The sequence below is a fragment of the Corylus avellana genome, chromosome ca5 (genome assembly GCF_901000735.1).
Source record: "Corylus avellana chromosome ca5, CavTom2PMs-1.0".
Classification (NCBI taxonomy): domain Eukaryota; kingdom Viridiplantae; phylum Streptophyta; class Magnoliopsida; order Fagales; family Betulaceae; genus Corylus; species Corylus avellana.
Genome location: NC_081545.1, coordinates 14,501,824 through 14,516,757, shown reverse-complemented (window position 1 = coordinate 14,516,757; position 14,934 = coordinate 14,501,824). Strand labels below are relative to the sequence as shown.

The 14,934-nt window shown below is 37.8% G+C and overlaps 1 protein-coding gene across 4 annotated transcripts; it reads left to right on the top strand.

Annotated features, from left to right (window-relative positions):
* Nucleotides 1–5,858: 5,858 nt before the first annotated feature.
* On the top strand, nt 5,859–14,037 carry LOC132181321 (putative pentatricopeptide repeat-containing protein At4g17915). Of its 4 annotated transcripts, none has more exons than XM_059594494.1 (4): nt 5,859–6,145; nt 8,452–10,185; nt 10,356–10,447; nt 13,433–14,037. In XM_059594494.1, exon 2 carries the CDS (start codon nt 8,486–8,488, stop codon nt 9,854–9,856), a length of 1,371 nt encoding a protein of 456 aa, XP_059450477.1. In that variant the 5' UTR covers nt 5,859–6,145; nt 8,452–8,485; the 3' UTR covers nt 9,857–10,185; nt 10,356–10,447; nt 13,433–14,037. The 4 variants fall into 4 exon arrangements, with proteins under 4 accessions (XP_059450477.1, XP_059450476.1, XP_059450474.1 ...); XM_059594493.1 differs by having other exon boundaries at nt 10,352–10,447; XM_059594491.1 differs by having other exon boundaries at nt 8,452–10,447.
* Nucleotides 14,038–14,934: the final 897 nt, after the last annotated feature.

The following is a 14,934-nucleotide window of genomic DNA, read 5'->3' as shown; positions in this document are numbered from 1 at the left end:
ATGCCTCTCACAAAAGGACATATTAGATACCCAATGATTTTTGAATTGCCATTGGCTTTCACCAAGACCAAAATTTAGAATTATTCTAATCAGGCATGCATTTATTTTAATGCATTAAAACACATCTTCAACAGAGACATTCTTGTATTATTGTCTTTTCATCAAGAGCCATACGCATATGTATTTAGAATTGTAAATTGTGCTTTGATTCTGGTAAATGACAAAAGCATTTAACAATTATAAATATACGTATACTTATTTATGGCAATTGATGTAAAAAGAAATATTGTTTTTGGTTTTAAATGCAGAAGGAATCTTCTTTTTACGAATCCCGCAGTCATCAACCTGATGAGGTCAATGAGTTTTTGCTTTTAAACAAAGCTTGCAAAAAGGCAAATTAGGCATAAAGAGATATGGTTCTTTTTTTTCTTTTTTCTTTTTTCTTTTTTCTTACACGTGAAACCTATGCAAGAAGTGAACATGCTTTTCCACAGTTGGCTAAAAAAATCACATACAACTAAATAAAATAAGTTCACAGAGACTTATCTGGCAGGGCGAGGCTTCCTTGGGAGGCGGAGTGATGCTCGGGCCTCAGGAGGTGGAGTGATCCTCAAAATATTTCTCTTCAGGAAATTTGCTCCTTAGATTTTTTGCTTCTCGGATTTTTGACTCGGAAATCTCTCGAAAATTCATCCACGGACTCTTGGAATTTTCTTCAAAAAATTTATGAGTTTGTCTAGGAATTTCGGTTTGAGTTTTTTCTGCACAAAAGGAGAAAGACACCAAGCAAGTGCATGCATCCAAGCAATATAATAACGAATTGAGCATTAATAAACCTAGAAAATTATTTTCATTTTGGTTCCTTAAAGCTAAGGACTTGGTGCTCTCAAAGTAGTTGGCTCTTGGGATTTTTTCCTCGGAATTGTTCCCTCGGAGTTGTGACTCTTGGGATTCTTCCTCGGAATTTTTCCCTTAAGAGTTCTCTTGAGATCCTCGGAATTTTTCCCTTAAGAGTCGTCTCTTGAGATTTTTCCTCGGAATTTTTCCCTGAGTTATGACTCTCGGGATTCTTCCTCAGAATTTTGCAGGATGACCCATCCTCGGGAATTTGACTTTTTGGACTCTCGGAATTTTTCTTTGGAAAATTTCTCGGAGTTTGTCTAGGAGTTTAATTCTCGGACTCTCGAATTTTTTCTGGACAAAATGAGAACAAGTGAATGCATCCAAGCAATATATAATTGATAATTATAAATCCGAAAAGAAGGGTCGGTGAACCTGAGTTTAGGTTGGCGACCCGAGGTTGTTTTGCCGAAGGTCAGACTTGGCAAGACTTAGTGTCCGGCGAACCTGAAGTGGTGATCGGCACAGACTGAGGGGTTGGCCACTGTGAAATGTCTGAGCTTGCTAGGCTCGTTACCCGAGTTTTAGGACTCACATGCTGGAGATTGTGACCCCCCGTAATAACATTGCAAGCCCATTTGCTTGAGCCCGTAAATTTAATTTAGGACCGTTTCACCACTCATCTTAAGGTGAGTCAGCGGCCATTCGCGTGGATCGGCAAGCTTGAGGGGAGTCAGTCAGGTGCATCATGTCATGCAATAATGCTGATTCTATCTTACTCTCATTAACTTAGCTTGGCAGTATCTTTCAAGCAGACGATGGTATTGCTGGCGAGCCTCTGGAGACTGAACCATGGACATCACCCGTGAGATAGCTTCATCAATAGCCACATCCATTTTCTCCTTGTGACATAAGAATGTCGTCATCTTCAGACCGTCCGAGGCAGGCTTTGCAGTCTAGACAAAGCTTAGAAGCTTTGTGACTCGGCACACCTGGTAATTCAGCGGACTCTGGCCTTGGGTCTCTTTAGCCTCAGGCCTCGGGTCTCGGCTCTTTGCAGACTCAGGCTTCGGCTCTCTTCAGCCTTAGGCCTCGGGTCTCGGCTCTCTGCAGACTTAGGTCTCGGCTCTCTTCAACCTTAAGCCTCGGGTCTCAGCTTTCTACAGACTCAAGTCTCGGGTCTCGGCTGGTGAGACTCAGGTCTCGGCTCTCTTCAGCCTCAGGCCTCGGCTGGTGAGACTCAGGTCTCGGCTCTCTTCGGCCTCAGGCCTCGAATTTATTTAGACTCGGGCCCCAGATTTTTGCAGACTCGGGCCTCGAATTTCTTTAGACTCGGGCCTCGGGTTTCTGCAGACTCAGACCTCGGATTTCTGTAGACTTAGGCCTCGGGTCTCGGCTCTCTTCAGCCTCAAGCCTCGGCTGGTGAGACTCAGGTCTCGGCTCTCTTCGGCCTCAGGCCTTAAATTTATTCAGACTCGGGCCTCGGATTTCTGTAGACTCGGGCCTCGGATTTCTTCAGACTCAGGCCTCGGATTTCTACAGACTCAGGCCTCGGATTTTTTCCCGGGATGACCCATCCTCTCTTGCTTTGGGCAACGCTGCACTCAGGTGGGGCGGACATGAACCTGAGTCTAGTTCGCCAACATTAGACGCAAGGTCCGGTGATCCTCAAGACAACCCATTTAGATGGACCTGAGGCTCGGTGACTGAGGAAGGCTTGTTCATGGTGAGCCTGAGACCCGGTTGGTGCTTCGACAACAGGACTCAGTGACCCATTGTCCAAAGCAGGCTTGTTCATGGTGAGTCCGAGACCGGGTCGGCGCTTTGACGACAACTCAGTGACCCACTGTCTAAGGCAGGCTCATTCATGGTGAATCCAAGACTGGGTCGATGCTTCGAGGACTCAGTGACCCATTGTCCAAAGCAGGCTCGTTCATGGTGAGTCTGAGACCGGGTCAGCGCTTTAACGACAACTCGGTGACCCACTATCTAAGGCAGGCTCATTCATGGTGAATCCGAGACTGGGTCGACGCTGGCGTTTTCTGAGGCTAGGTTGCGTTGCGCGAGGCTTGCTCGTTCGCCGCTGGTCTACAGGAGAGGTCGCTGCTAGGCGTGAGAACCTGCATGGGTTATTCAGGAAAAGCTTTTTCTCCAAATGTTGTAGAAGACAACAAGAATAATGGCATAATTGTAAATTGTGAATTGCAAATTTACGATATAAAGATATACAAAATATCTTCTCCTAGTGCCTGGCACTATGTGGTTTTGTGTGTGAATGCGCACAAAATAAGAAGCAACTTAATTGTTTTTCTTTTCTTATGAGAAGACATACGTCAGACGCATTTCCTCAAAATAATAATGAGGGCTCGGTGACCCATAGTCCGAATAAGGCTCGGCGAACTCAGCAGGCAGGCTCGCCGAGTTTGGCAGTCTCGGCGGAGTTCGCTGGAGGACTCGCCAAGGGACTCGCTAGGCTCGCTGGAGAGCTTACTGCACTCGCCGGAGTCGGAATCCGGCAAACCTGGGTTGAGACTATAAAGTCCTCGGTGGGATCCATGGCTTGCTGGTTTTGCTTGTGGTGACCCTGCACGTCGTCCATGTGGAGTGACATGTAGATCGTCGGTCGTAGAGATGCAACCAGCAAGTGGGTGGACCTTCTTTGGACATTGCACAACTTTTTCGATTTCTTTCTCCCTGCAGAAACAGTAGAAAACGAAAAACAAGTATGCACCCCCCTTATCTCCGTAAAATTGAGGTGCGTTAGTTTCTGAAAGCAAAACATGGAAAAAGCCATTCAAATCGTGGGGTCACGCCTGTAAATGTTGGTTTACTAACCGCCTAGCTTTGCATGAAAGTGGGCACCAGTTAAGGAGAATTCTCCTCAAATTCAAAGTGTTGGTCAGGAGTAGCCATGCGCAATAGCATGACTTTTGCAAATATTAAAGCTAAACATGCCATCACGTGGGCCTATCTTGATAAGGTACCACGTATTATATATATTTTACCACATATTATTGTAACAAAGAGAAAAGCCAAGTAAAAAGTGAACTTATCTTTGATTATCGTCCGACCTAGGGAACTGAAAGCTTTCTTTTTGCCTACTTTTTGATTGCTACAGTGGAGATTGTCCCCCTACACATTCCGGTTGAGAAGTTGCATTTACCCCTCACTTTTACAGTATGAACCAACGTAGAAGTTGAGGTTGGACCCCAGAGTGGGGGCAAAAGTGTCAGCAAACGTCTTTCCTTAAAATAGGAAAATAAAAATTGCAGGACTGCCATTCAAAGCCCCGAGACGCATCTTCTCCTTCGCTTCTATACTTTTCTGTGGTAGATCAGGTGAATCTGATGTTGACGACGCAAATCGCTACAAAGGGGATCCGGGATCGATGAATGTAGGTCTACGCATATCCGTTGGATAACTGTAGATCTGGCGAAAACAAACTAGTGATGCAAATCGCCATGGGGTGGATCTATCTGTGATTATAGATCTGTGTCGATTTGATTTCGGCTGGTTGATGTATCGCCCAAACGCTTGATCACCACCATAACGGATTTTGATTTTGCAAGAACCTAGTCGGTTCCCACAGACGGCGCCAAACTGTTGAAGCATTTTTTGGATCTAACAATTTCCATTTGGTGTGATCTTCACGTTCTTCGAGGTGTCTCTAATCAATGACCTTCGGGCTCCTACAAAATAATAAGAGCGTCAAAGGAGTCTACGGGGAAGGCCCCGTAGACCCTCTGATGCTTAAGTTAGCAGTCGTATATAGGATCAAAAAGTAGCCGGAGCTAGCAATGTATTGAGAAATAATCATCGATCCCCCTTTTCCTCTGTCTTGAGTCTCTTTTATAGGGTTTTATCTCTATAACTGCTTCCTTAATCTTCTCCCTACAGATCATTAAAGAATCATTTGAAATAGTGGGGAGATAATGTGAGGTAGTTCAGATAACGTAAGACCTTATAAGATCATGTAGGACCTTATGAGATAATTAAGGGTTGTTGAGAGATAGTGGGACCCATAGTGGATTTTATCCCCAACAAAATGATTAATAATTAAGTAACTAATGTGTTTCTTATAATTTATATATTATAATCACAATTTACAGTAAGTAAAAACTTAACAATTTTTACTTCCTGCAAATTGTTACATAAGCAATTCCTCATATTACATTATGAGGAATTTAAGACTTAGAGTTTGAGCATTACCATTAGATTAAATTTAAATGATTAATAATTAAGTAAATAATATATTTCTTATAATTTATACATTATAATCACAATTTGTAGTAAGTAAAAAATTAACAGTTTGAATTTAAATCATATATATGTCATGAATCGTAATCATGAGATCATAAAATATAAGTATATAAAAATTAACATTGACCCATATAATCATACAATCATATAAGTATATAAATGTTTACATATAAGATACAATATATATTAATATTGACATTATATACTTGACTCGTGTTAAGCATTAACATTTTAATATATTAACTAAATAATACTATATGTAATATGATAATAGTGATTAGTGTGTGTGAGTGTGTGACATAAAGCATTTTACATTGTAATTTAAAAAATACTTAATCTAAAATAAGAAAAAAAAAATGCTTGATTGAAAAAAACATAATTTTTAAAATCGTAATTATTGAAATTGAAATAATAAACTGACCCTAAATAATACTACATAACACAATTTTTATTCCTAATTCCTAAATTTTATATTTTGAAATTTTTATTAAATTTAATCGTAGCCGTCCAATTTAATTGAATTTAATCTTGACCGTTGTATTTGATCTATCGCATACAAGTGTAAACCAATTTAAAAGAATTATATGGTGCTCCACATGACATAATAAGCTCATTAATCGAACGTTCTAAATTGAATAAGAAAGTCAAGATCCTAATAAACGGTGTAGATCATCTACTATGCTTGCATGGAACCGGTCTCACTATCAGACGCACACAGAGGATTAATTCCGTAATGCGTGCAAATTAGAGAACCCCAAATTTAACGTAAATCTATCATCTCTGATCTCTCCATTCTCTCGACTCTCCCCTCACGGTCTCCACCATCCTCCTCGCCTCCTATCTCTGTTGCCGCTCCCACCACTCCCCCAGTGCCCCCAACAGCAGCCACCACCACCACCGCAGCAACCACACACCTCGACGCCTGGCTGAAGCTGAACGGCTCGTGCCCTGTTTCCAAGAACTTGCCGCTGCCAACCCCGGTGTCCACGCCGCTCTCGGAGGTCGTTTCACTCTCGCAGTATGCCGCGGATCGGAGGCGGAGGAGGTGATAAGATTTGTGGGTTTTTCTTTTCTTTTTGGGTTTTTTCTTTTTTCTCCGTTTCTTCTTGGGTGGTGGGTGGTTTGGGGTTTTGCCGTTTGATGTGTTTGTTTGGTTGCCCAGAAAAATGTGTAAATATTTTTGGATAGATAGGTATTGGGGTTTCTGTTTTTTACTGAATTATGGTTTGTGTTTGATGAAATTAGAGCAGAAAAAGTATCTAACAGATGGGTGTTGGTCTTTCACATAATACTGAATTCTAGGATTGAATCATTTTTGCCAAATGCACATCCCAAAATTAATCGAGCTTGAGCTCAAGCTCGACCAAAATAGACGAGCTCGAGCTCGAACATGGTTCCAACCCTATCGCAACATTTCTAGGCTCATGTCGAGCTCGAGCCTGGCCTCAAAGTAAACGAGCGAGCCCGGACAAGCCAAGCTCGCCCAAGCTCGGCTCATTTACACAAATTACACATAAAAGAGAATCATAAACAGGATATGCACATATCAGGCAAGAACGGATAAAATTAAAGAAAGAAAATTAAGAAAAAAAAAAAACGAGTGACGCCCACAAACAGCATTCCTCTGACCTCCCTTTGTCATGAACTACAACACGATTCATATCTGAGTGGGAAAACTGCAATGAAATGGGGATTCTAATCAAAATGTTCTGCAACCCACAAAAGCCTCCTTGAGGGAGCTGGAGGTGCCAATCCTGGGATGTCCCTGATGTTTCTGTTACCGGGGTTCACAATCTGAAAATTTACACAGCAGATAAGTATGCAGGGTCAATGCCAGCATTGGTGTCCATAACAGTGTGTGGTTAGCCTAGAAGATTGTAAATTAACATGCACAGTATATATATCATTTTAAGAAAACTTCACTTATTTCTTTTAATCTTTTACAAGCTGTTTTAAAAGATTGTAAATTAACATGCATCATCATCATCATCATCATCACAGTATCCATGACACAAAGTTTTTCCATTTATTCTTTCAAGAGGGAGAAGAAGTACTTAATAGGATCAATCAAGCAACTCCCCATAAGAGTAAAGAGATCATGTTCATATATATGAATCCCTCATAATTCCAGAGGTGGGGGCAGTCTATTATATATAGTACTTACTGGTGCATGCATGGAGAAAGAAATTTCAAATATGTTAGTTAAAACCTAACTTATTTAAAACTAAACTCATTTTCAAATTTCAAATATGTTATTTGGTAGCCAAAACAAAGGAAAGAAGGCATAGAAAACATGAAGAGAACTAAGAACAAATTTGTATGGCACCTACTAAAACTGCCATACAACACTTGTGGATTGGTGCTGTACAAAGTTAGTGGCAAGATTGTTGACAATCATTTGTTGCAAGAGATTTTTTTTTGCCACTACTGTTCTTTCTTTGGGGTTCAGTGGGTGATAACTGAGACATATTTTTTTAATAGTGTTGAAAATGCACGGTTGATCAGCATAGAATTAGTTCGATTATGGATGACTGTTCCTCTTTTTCTTATTGGACAATTTAGAGTGCTGTGAATAGCCTGACTTATTGCATTATCTCAAAATATTTTTAAGTTTATGTCTGTTAGGTCTTTCGTGTGATTGATGATTGCTATAGGTGGTATCCCATCTTCCTCTTTCTTGGAATTTTGGGATCTCTTAAACATTATATTGTAACTTTTAGAGCATTTGTATTATTTCCTGTGTACTGTAGTTCTTCCTCTTCCTTTGTTTTTTCCTCCCCTTTTTTTTTTCCCAATAAATTGTGTTATCTAGAAACACAACCCAGGCAGAAATTGTTTAGCATATCCACAAATTCCTGAACAGCAGAAAAAATTTAGAAACACAACCCAGCGATAAGCAATCTAAAATATTTATCCTCTTTGATTTTCAGCAATCTAAAATAAAAACCCTCCTCATCCATGGTTCAAACAAAACCAGAAGAGGATGATCATCAAACGATTCCTACAGATAAGAAGGGAGTTGTTAACATAAAGATAAAGAAGATAGAAGATAGAAGATAAAAAGTGCAATTCAAATGTATAGATAAATTAGATAAATGATTGTGTAATTGCATGTATAGCAGATAGATTTGTTGATAAGATTTTTGTAACCAATACTTCTATAAATGAATAAATAGCAAGCAACCTGATTGAGGTGTGGAAGCCAAAACAATTATTATAGATTTATTTGTCTCCTTACTCGGCTCTTTTTATTTTATTTTATTTTATTTTTTATTTTTTTTATTTCATTTTATTTGTTATTGGGGAAGTGGTGGAATTTATCTTACACGTGATGTTTCTAATATATTGCAGGTCCTGTTGGTAGTTACTTGGGCTGACGTAAATAATGGTTTGTAGATTGTCCACCAGGTTGTTGAATATATGTATAGCTTCATTTTGTAAAGCGCAGCAATTGGAAAAAGCTGAGGCAGTTATCATTGACGGTATAAGATTAGGGGTACTTCCGGATGTGGTAACTTACAATACACTGATTGATGCGCATTGTTATTTTTTCGGCACTGATGCAGCCCATTCAATACTTTATAGAATGAGAGAAGCTGGAATAAGTCCAAATGTTGTTACATACAATTCTTTGCTGGCTGGTGCCGCCAGGACTTGCTTATTATCACGATGTTTGGATCTGTTTGAAGAAATGCTTCAAGCAGGTATACATCCTGATGTGTGGAGTTACAACACTTTGATGCATTGCTTCTTTAAATTGGGAAAACCGGATGAAGCTTATAGGGTTTTTCGGGATATTATACTTAGCAATCTTTCTCCTGATCCAAGTACATTTAACATAATGATCAACGGACTTTGTAAAAATGGATTTACAGATAATGCCCTTGGGTTATTTAGGAATTTACAACGTCATGGGCTTGTTCCCGAATTAGTGACTTATAATATTCTAATTAATGGGCTTTGCAAGGCAGGTAGATTAGGGGCCGCAAGGAGGATCCTCAAGGAGCTTGGGGAATCTGGTCATCAACCAAATGCCATAACCTACACTACAGTTATGAAATGCTGCTTTAGATCTAGGCAGTTTGAACAAGGGCTTGATATCTTGTCAGAGATGAAGAGTAGAGGCTATACATTTGATGGCTTTGCATACTGCACTAGCATTGGTGCTTTAGTTAAGACGGGAAAGAGAAAAGAGGCAAATGATTACATGGAGCAGATGGTCAGGAATGGAATTGAGCTTGATTTAGTGTCTTATAACACCCTAATTAATCTATATTGTAAAGAAGGTAATTTGGAAGCTGCTTTTAACTTGTTGGATGAGATAGAGAACGGAGGTTTGAAATGCGACAAGTATACCCACACAATTATAATTGATGGATTGTGCAAGGCTGGGAATATTGAAGGCGCTCAACGACATTTGAATTATATGAATACCATGGGCTTTGATTCAAACTTGGTTGCCTTCAACTGCATGATTGATGGATTGTGTAAAGCTGGTCAGACTGATCATGCAATGAAATTGTTTGAATCTATGGAGGTTAAGGATTCGTTTACCTACACCTCCTTGGTGCACAACCTTTGTAGGGAAAGGAGGTTCCGTTGTGCATCCAAGCTTTTGCTTTCTTGCTTAAAAGGTGGCATGAAAATACTCAGGTCAACCCAACATGCTGTTCTCGATGGTCTCCGCTGTTCTGGGTTTACAAGTGAAGCAAGGAAGCTTCGATCAAAAATTCGATTGGGTCGTCTATTGCACTGATGATTTTCATATAGTTTTTCAACTGCTATCCTATTTGGATCATGATCTTAGCAAACACCGTGTAAATGCCATTGTTTTAAATGTTGGTTGTTTTGAACTAATAAGCCTTTTACTGAGAAATAGATTACTATACTGAATCTGGGTTAGTGGACAGTGACAAAGTACATTTTACTGTACCTGCATTGCATACCTTACATTCTCTGTGGCAATGCATGTGAGTAGAAGACTGCTAAAATAACCTTGGCTTCAAGGAAAAGTAGGCACACATCTAGGAGGCTTATTATAAGCTTAGCGGTCATGACAGTTGCTTAAAGTTGATGGACTCAGAGGTGAATATCTTTTCCTATTCAATGATGGCTCATAGACTTCCTTAGAGTGATCTACTGAATATGTGCCCTTGAGATGTTATTTGATGTGTCTATCTTCTTCAGTGTTTTGCAAAACAACCTTCTGTTATAATGCAGGAAATTTTCTTATTTGTGTTATTTCTGGCAGGAAGATCATTGACATTGTTTGGACTCAGTGTGGATGGACCTGAGGCTCTCCATGTCCTTCGCTGACTGGAGTTGGTGTATTAGGGGTGATTTTCATGTGAGTAATGTTTGACAAATAATTTTTTATGAAATTTGACTTTAATAATATTCATGTTATGGCCAAATAGGTGGGTCCTAGATAAATCAGCTTATATTGTTTAAAGGGTTTTTGATTGCATAAATTTACAAGCCAATTGTGCAGTCTTTTTAGAAAATATGAGATCTATGCACTTGTATCCATGTTTCTTAAAAATAGTCAAGAAAGTCTCATTGCTTCTTCATCAGGTATTTGTTGTCTAGGTTTTACTCTTTTACTGGAATTATCTTTTGACAACATTGAAGGTGATGAAGGAGAGGTTCAAATTTGTGTTCTAGTAATTTAAGATATTTTCCAAAGTTTCCAGAAAGTGTGATTTTTCTTTTCTTCTGTCTGCATTGTCTTAAGTACTTGACAGTTTGGGATGATCGATTGACAAAGATTTCAAATGTAATGGTGGAGAGCTACTGATTTTAAATTTGTGTTCTTGTCTTTGTAAGAGCTTTTCTGGCTCAAGTAGGTTAAGGTGGACCAGCATGTTTACATATGATATTTTACTTATGCAACGAATATGCTCATAAGTTGCATCGACATTCTACTTGATACATGAATTCAGGGTGTCAGCTATTGCAGTCTTTTTTCTTCAGTTATCCTTTAATTAGTGGACATGCGGAGAAGCACTAATGGCAATTATTCCAAAGTATGTCCTTGTGAATCATCCATGGAATTGTTGTGGTAGATAAGCTTGAAAATTGATTCTCTGATTTTGTCCTCATGGTGCTAGTAGATTGACACTAAAATGGTATTGGGCAAGTGCAACCACCTGTTTCATATCTAAGCCTGCAAATATTGTCCAATGGAAGGAAATGAAAGATATAACTGTTTTGACGCTACTATAAATGTGTTGAGCAAGTGCTTTGCTGAAATGAAGCAAACCAAAAAATTTATAAATAAGACATTGATGCAGCTGATTTAGATATGCATCCTGAAGGCATCTGCTTTTATGTCTTGATTGATTTGACACTTTGAAATAGTCTAAGTGAGAGCTTTGTGGAGATGTTGAGTGTTTGGTTTAGATTCTCTTTTTTTCTACTACTGTTTTGCAGTGGCATTATTTAAGGGTAATTCATGAACTTGAAAGTTCATATGAAGGTGCACACTGTCATGTCTAGGAATTTTCAGAATGCTTTTTATTAGATTGTGTATTTTAAGTAATCCAACGGCAAATTTTATTGTTCACTGTAAATTTTTTGGGTGTTGAAGACAATTGAATCATAGATCTGTGTATATAATGTATATTTACTAAAGTATTCTGCAATTAGCCTTGCTTCCAACTTTGATGGGCTAATATTTTATTCTTCTTCTCTCTTTCTTTTTCCTTTATTTGATTTGATTTTATTTTTCGTTTAATGTTCCATGCAATCGAGGTTTGCTATAATTAGTCCCCTCGCTGTCAATTTATCATGACCTTCTTTCTTTGGAATTTCCTAAAGAAAATTTCTAGACAATTTTTCTAAATTTCTCTGCTTGTAAGTATCAAATTATGGCTGATTAAATTGAGAGTTGTGAAATAAAATATATTTTTGCTATGATAAGAACTTTCAGCTTAATTTCTTCCAAGAGGTAGGATAAACAATCCAGTTATTTCTTTCTATTGGGATCTCTATAGATGCCAATTGATACATTTCATTTGGTAATGTAGATTGTTGTTCTTTACAAGTTAAATAACCCACTAGTTGGCACTGTGATTATTTTATTTTTATTTATTATTATTATTATTATTATTATTTTTCTATTTATTCAGGTTGATATCACATTGACCTTTCTATATAGTGTTTTAGCAATTCTCATATCAAGAAAATTGCACTGATGATGTTATATATCAATATGGTCTTGCAATTTGGATATTTCGTTTTATTGTTGAAAACTATATCATACCGCATGACATTTAGTGTTTGTTCTGATTAATTTTTCACTCCTTTGTGGAAGGAAATATGATTTTACTCTTCCTCAACTATAACTGGATTGTCAATTTTGATTTCTTCTTTGATCTACAGGATCTTTTGGCTGTTTAATTGTTGGCCACCCCCCTATACATACAATGCTCCCTTATGAAATGACCAAATGCTTCTGCAAGAACTAAAGCAAAAAAGAACATATGACTTTTTTTTATAAGTTATCAGAAGGAACATGTAACTTGCGTAGGATTGATGACCTCCTTTCTTAGATAAGAACTTGGCTTTAATTGTCTATTGGTTTAATTTGAAGGTCCATTATGTGATTGTATAAGCACTCAAACAATGAAATTCTTTACATAAGCCTCATTCAACTCTGTTGGATTCGTCCCTTTATCAGAGTTATGCAAATCCACTATGAATTGAAGCCCTTGAAACAACTCTTAACTAAGACCAATTACTTTGTTTTTAGGCTTAATTAAATTCTCTTGAATTGCATGTGTAGTGGTATGTTCTCAGAATGCCTTAAGGTTGCCAATGGACAACATCAGCAGGCTTAGTGGACCAAGGAACCAATGGTTGTCAGTGGGATGCATAATAAGAACTACTGTGTGACCTGACACAAAGACTAGTGACAACAAATGATATTTGTTTGTTTATATTAACACAGATTTTTTGTCTTGTGTAATATGAGACAATACTTGGGTGATATTGGTGGAAACCGATGTGAGAGAATTAATGGTTGTCCCTGCCATTGTATATCAATGATGCTGTTTGGGATTAGACATGGAGACATGTCACTTCTTTTTACTTTCTTTTCCCCTTCATTTAAGGTGGCGTTGGGTGTGAGCTGCTTGCTTTCTTGGCTTGCAACTGATTCATGGGAGTTAGTTGTCAACCCCAAATCATTTGCAATTCCAGCTAGCTCTCTGGTTATCCCAAATAAATTTATATTGCCTCTTGATGCTGCCAGTATAATTACATAAATTATTTTACGGTTGGCATGAACAAATTGTCTCACATTGGACTCAGAATTATCGGTTTATTGCAGGTCTTGTTGCGGAAGAGGGATTGCATATTTGATGCCGATAGAATGTGGCGCCATGAAGAAGATTAGATGCATTTTTTGAGTGACATCTTTGGAAGTAGCTTTGGAAGCATTATGATGTCTTTGCTAGCACCCAAAGAAGAATGGCTTAGATGCATTGGTAAGAAGGTGAATGGTGGCCATTATCTCTAGAGTGTGTATTGTTGTTACCTAAAATGAATAAAATGAGCCACCCAATGCGTCCATGCCTTAGCCAGCACAGGATGAGTATTCTATGATACAAAACCAAGTTATTGTTTTAAGTCAGAAATAAAGATTGGAGGAAGATGAGGGCTTCATCTGGTTCTGATAGAATTTGCTCAGGAGTTTTTTCACATAAGGCAAGAAAAAGAAGATATTTAGTTTCATTGGAAATGTGATTATGACTTGTGGATGAAAATGAAGTTCAGTGAGTTGCAGATTTTGCTACTTTAACCTTCCATTTGGACTAAGCAATTCATTGTTAGGAAATGAATTGACAATTTAATTCGTTAATGAAATGTATTGAACTGGTTTTGCTGTTGTATTAATTTGTTCGGAGTGGACATGAAATAAAATTGAATTCTCTTGATTTGTGTAAATGCATATGGATGTTCCTTTTTTTGGGAAATTTGTAAAATGTGTTGGAAATTGGTAGAGAATTCACATGAATTCTAATTCTATTCTTGTAGATTGGTTGGGGTTTCAAATATATAAATTGAATTGTAAGTTCGTTTTTGTGTCAAACACATGAATTGGGCTGAATGAGCTTGCTCCAATTGAATTTTGTTTTGGTCAATTCATGGGTTGCCAAACAGTTTGCAAGTGATTCCTGATTTGGGTAATTTCTGTTTGGAAATGTTTTCTGTTTTTGTTTTTGAAAATTTGAAAACGAAAGTAGAAAAACAATTTCAAGGTGAAAATAAAAAATCTCATCATCTCATGAGATTTATTATTTTTATTTTGAGAAGTGTGTCACAAACTCATGAGATTGTGACAAATCATTTAGAAATCAACTTTTGAAACAAAAATTTGGAATGTTAGCATTTATCATAAAAGATATAATTATGTCCTTATTAAAAAAAAAATTAAAAAAATAAAATAAAATAAAATAAAAGATACTGGGGCCATGGCCCCATAATATATAAAAGTGGCCCTTATCTTAGGGCCCTTAGTTAGATTTAGATTTAAAATTTTCAAAGTTTGGGTCTTACATTTATAAAATTAAAAACTTGTCACCTTGACATATTTTCCAAAATTTTAAGCATAACTTACGCTTGTTTTGCTTTACTTTTAGAATACTAGTCAGAAGGCACGTGCTTCATTCCTTGTGTTTTTTTATCCCTGTGATATTTAGTGTTGTGAAGTGATTATAGTTAACTAAGACTATAGTATTAGGTAATTGAGTAGGTACATGTGTAAAAAATAAACTGTACATATAGGTTCTCATGCCAAAAGAGAGCATAGTTTTTGGTTTATAGTGTCTG

What these genes read in the sequence shown, in the direction of transcription:
- LOC132181321 (XM_059594494.1), top strand. Translation starts at nt 8,486, where the DNA reads ATGGTTTGTAGATTGTCCACCAGGTTGTTGAATATATGTATAGCTTCA.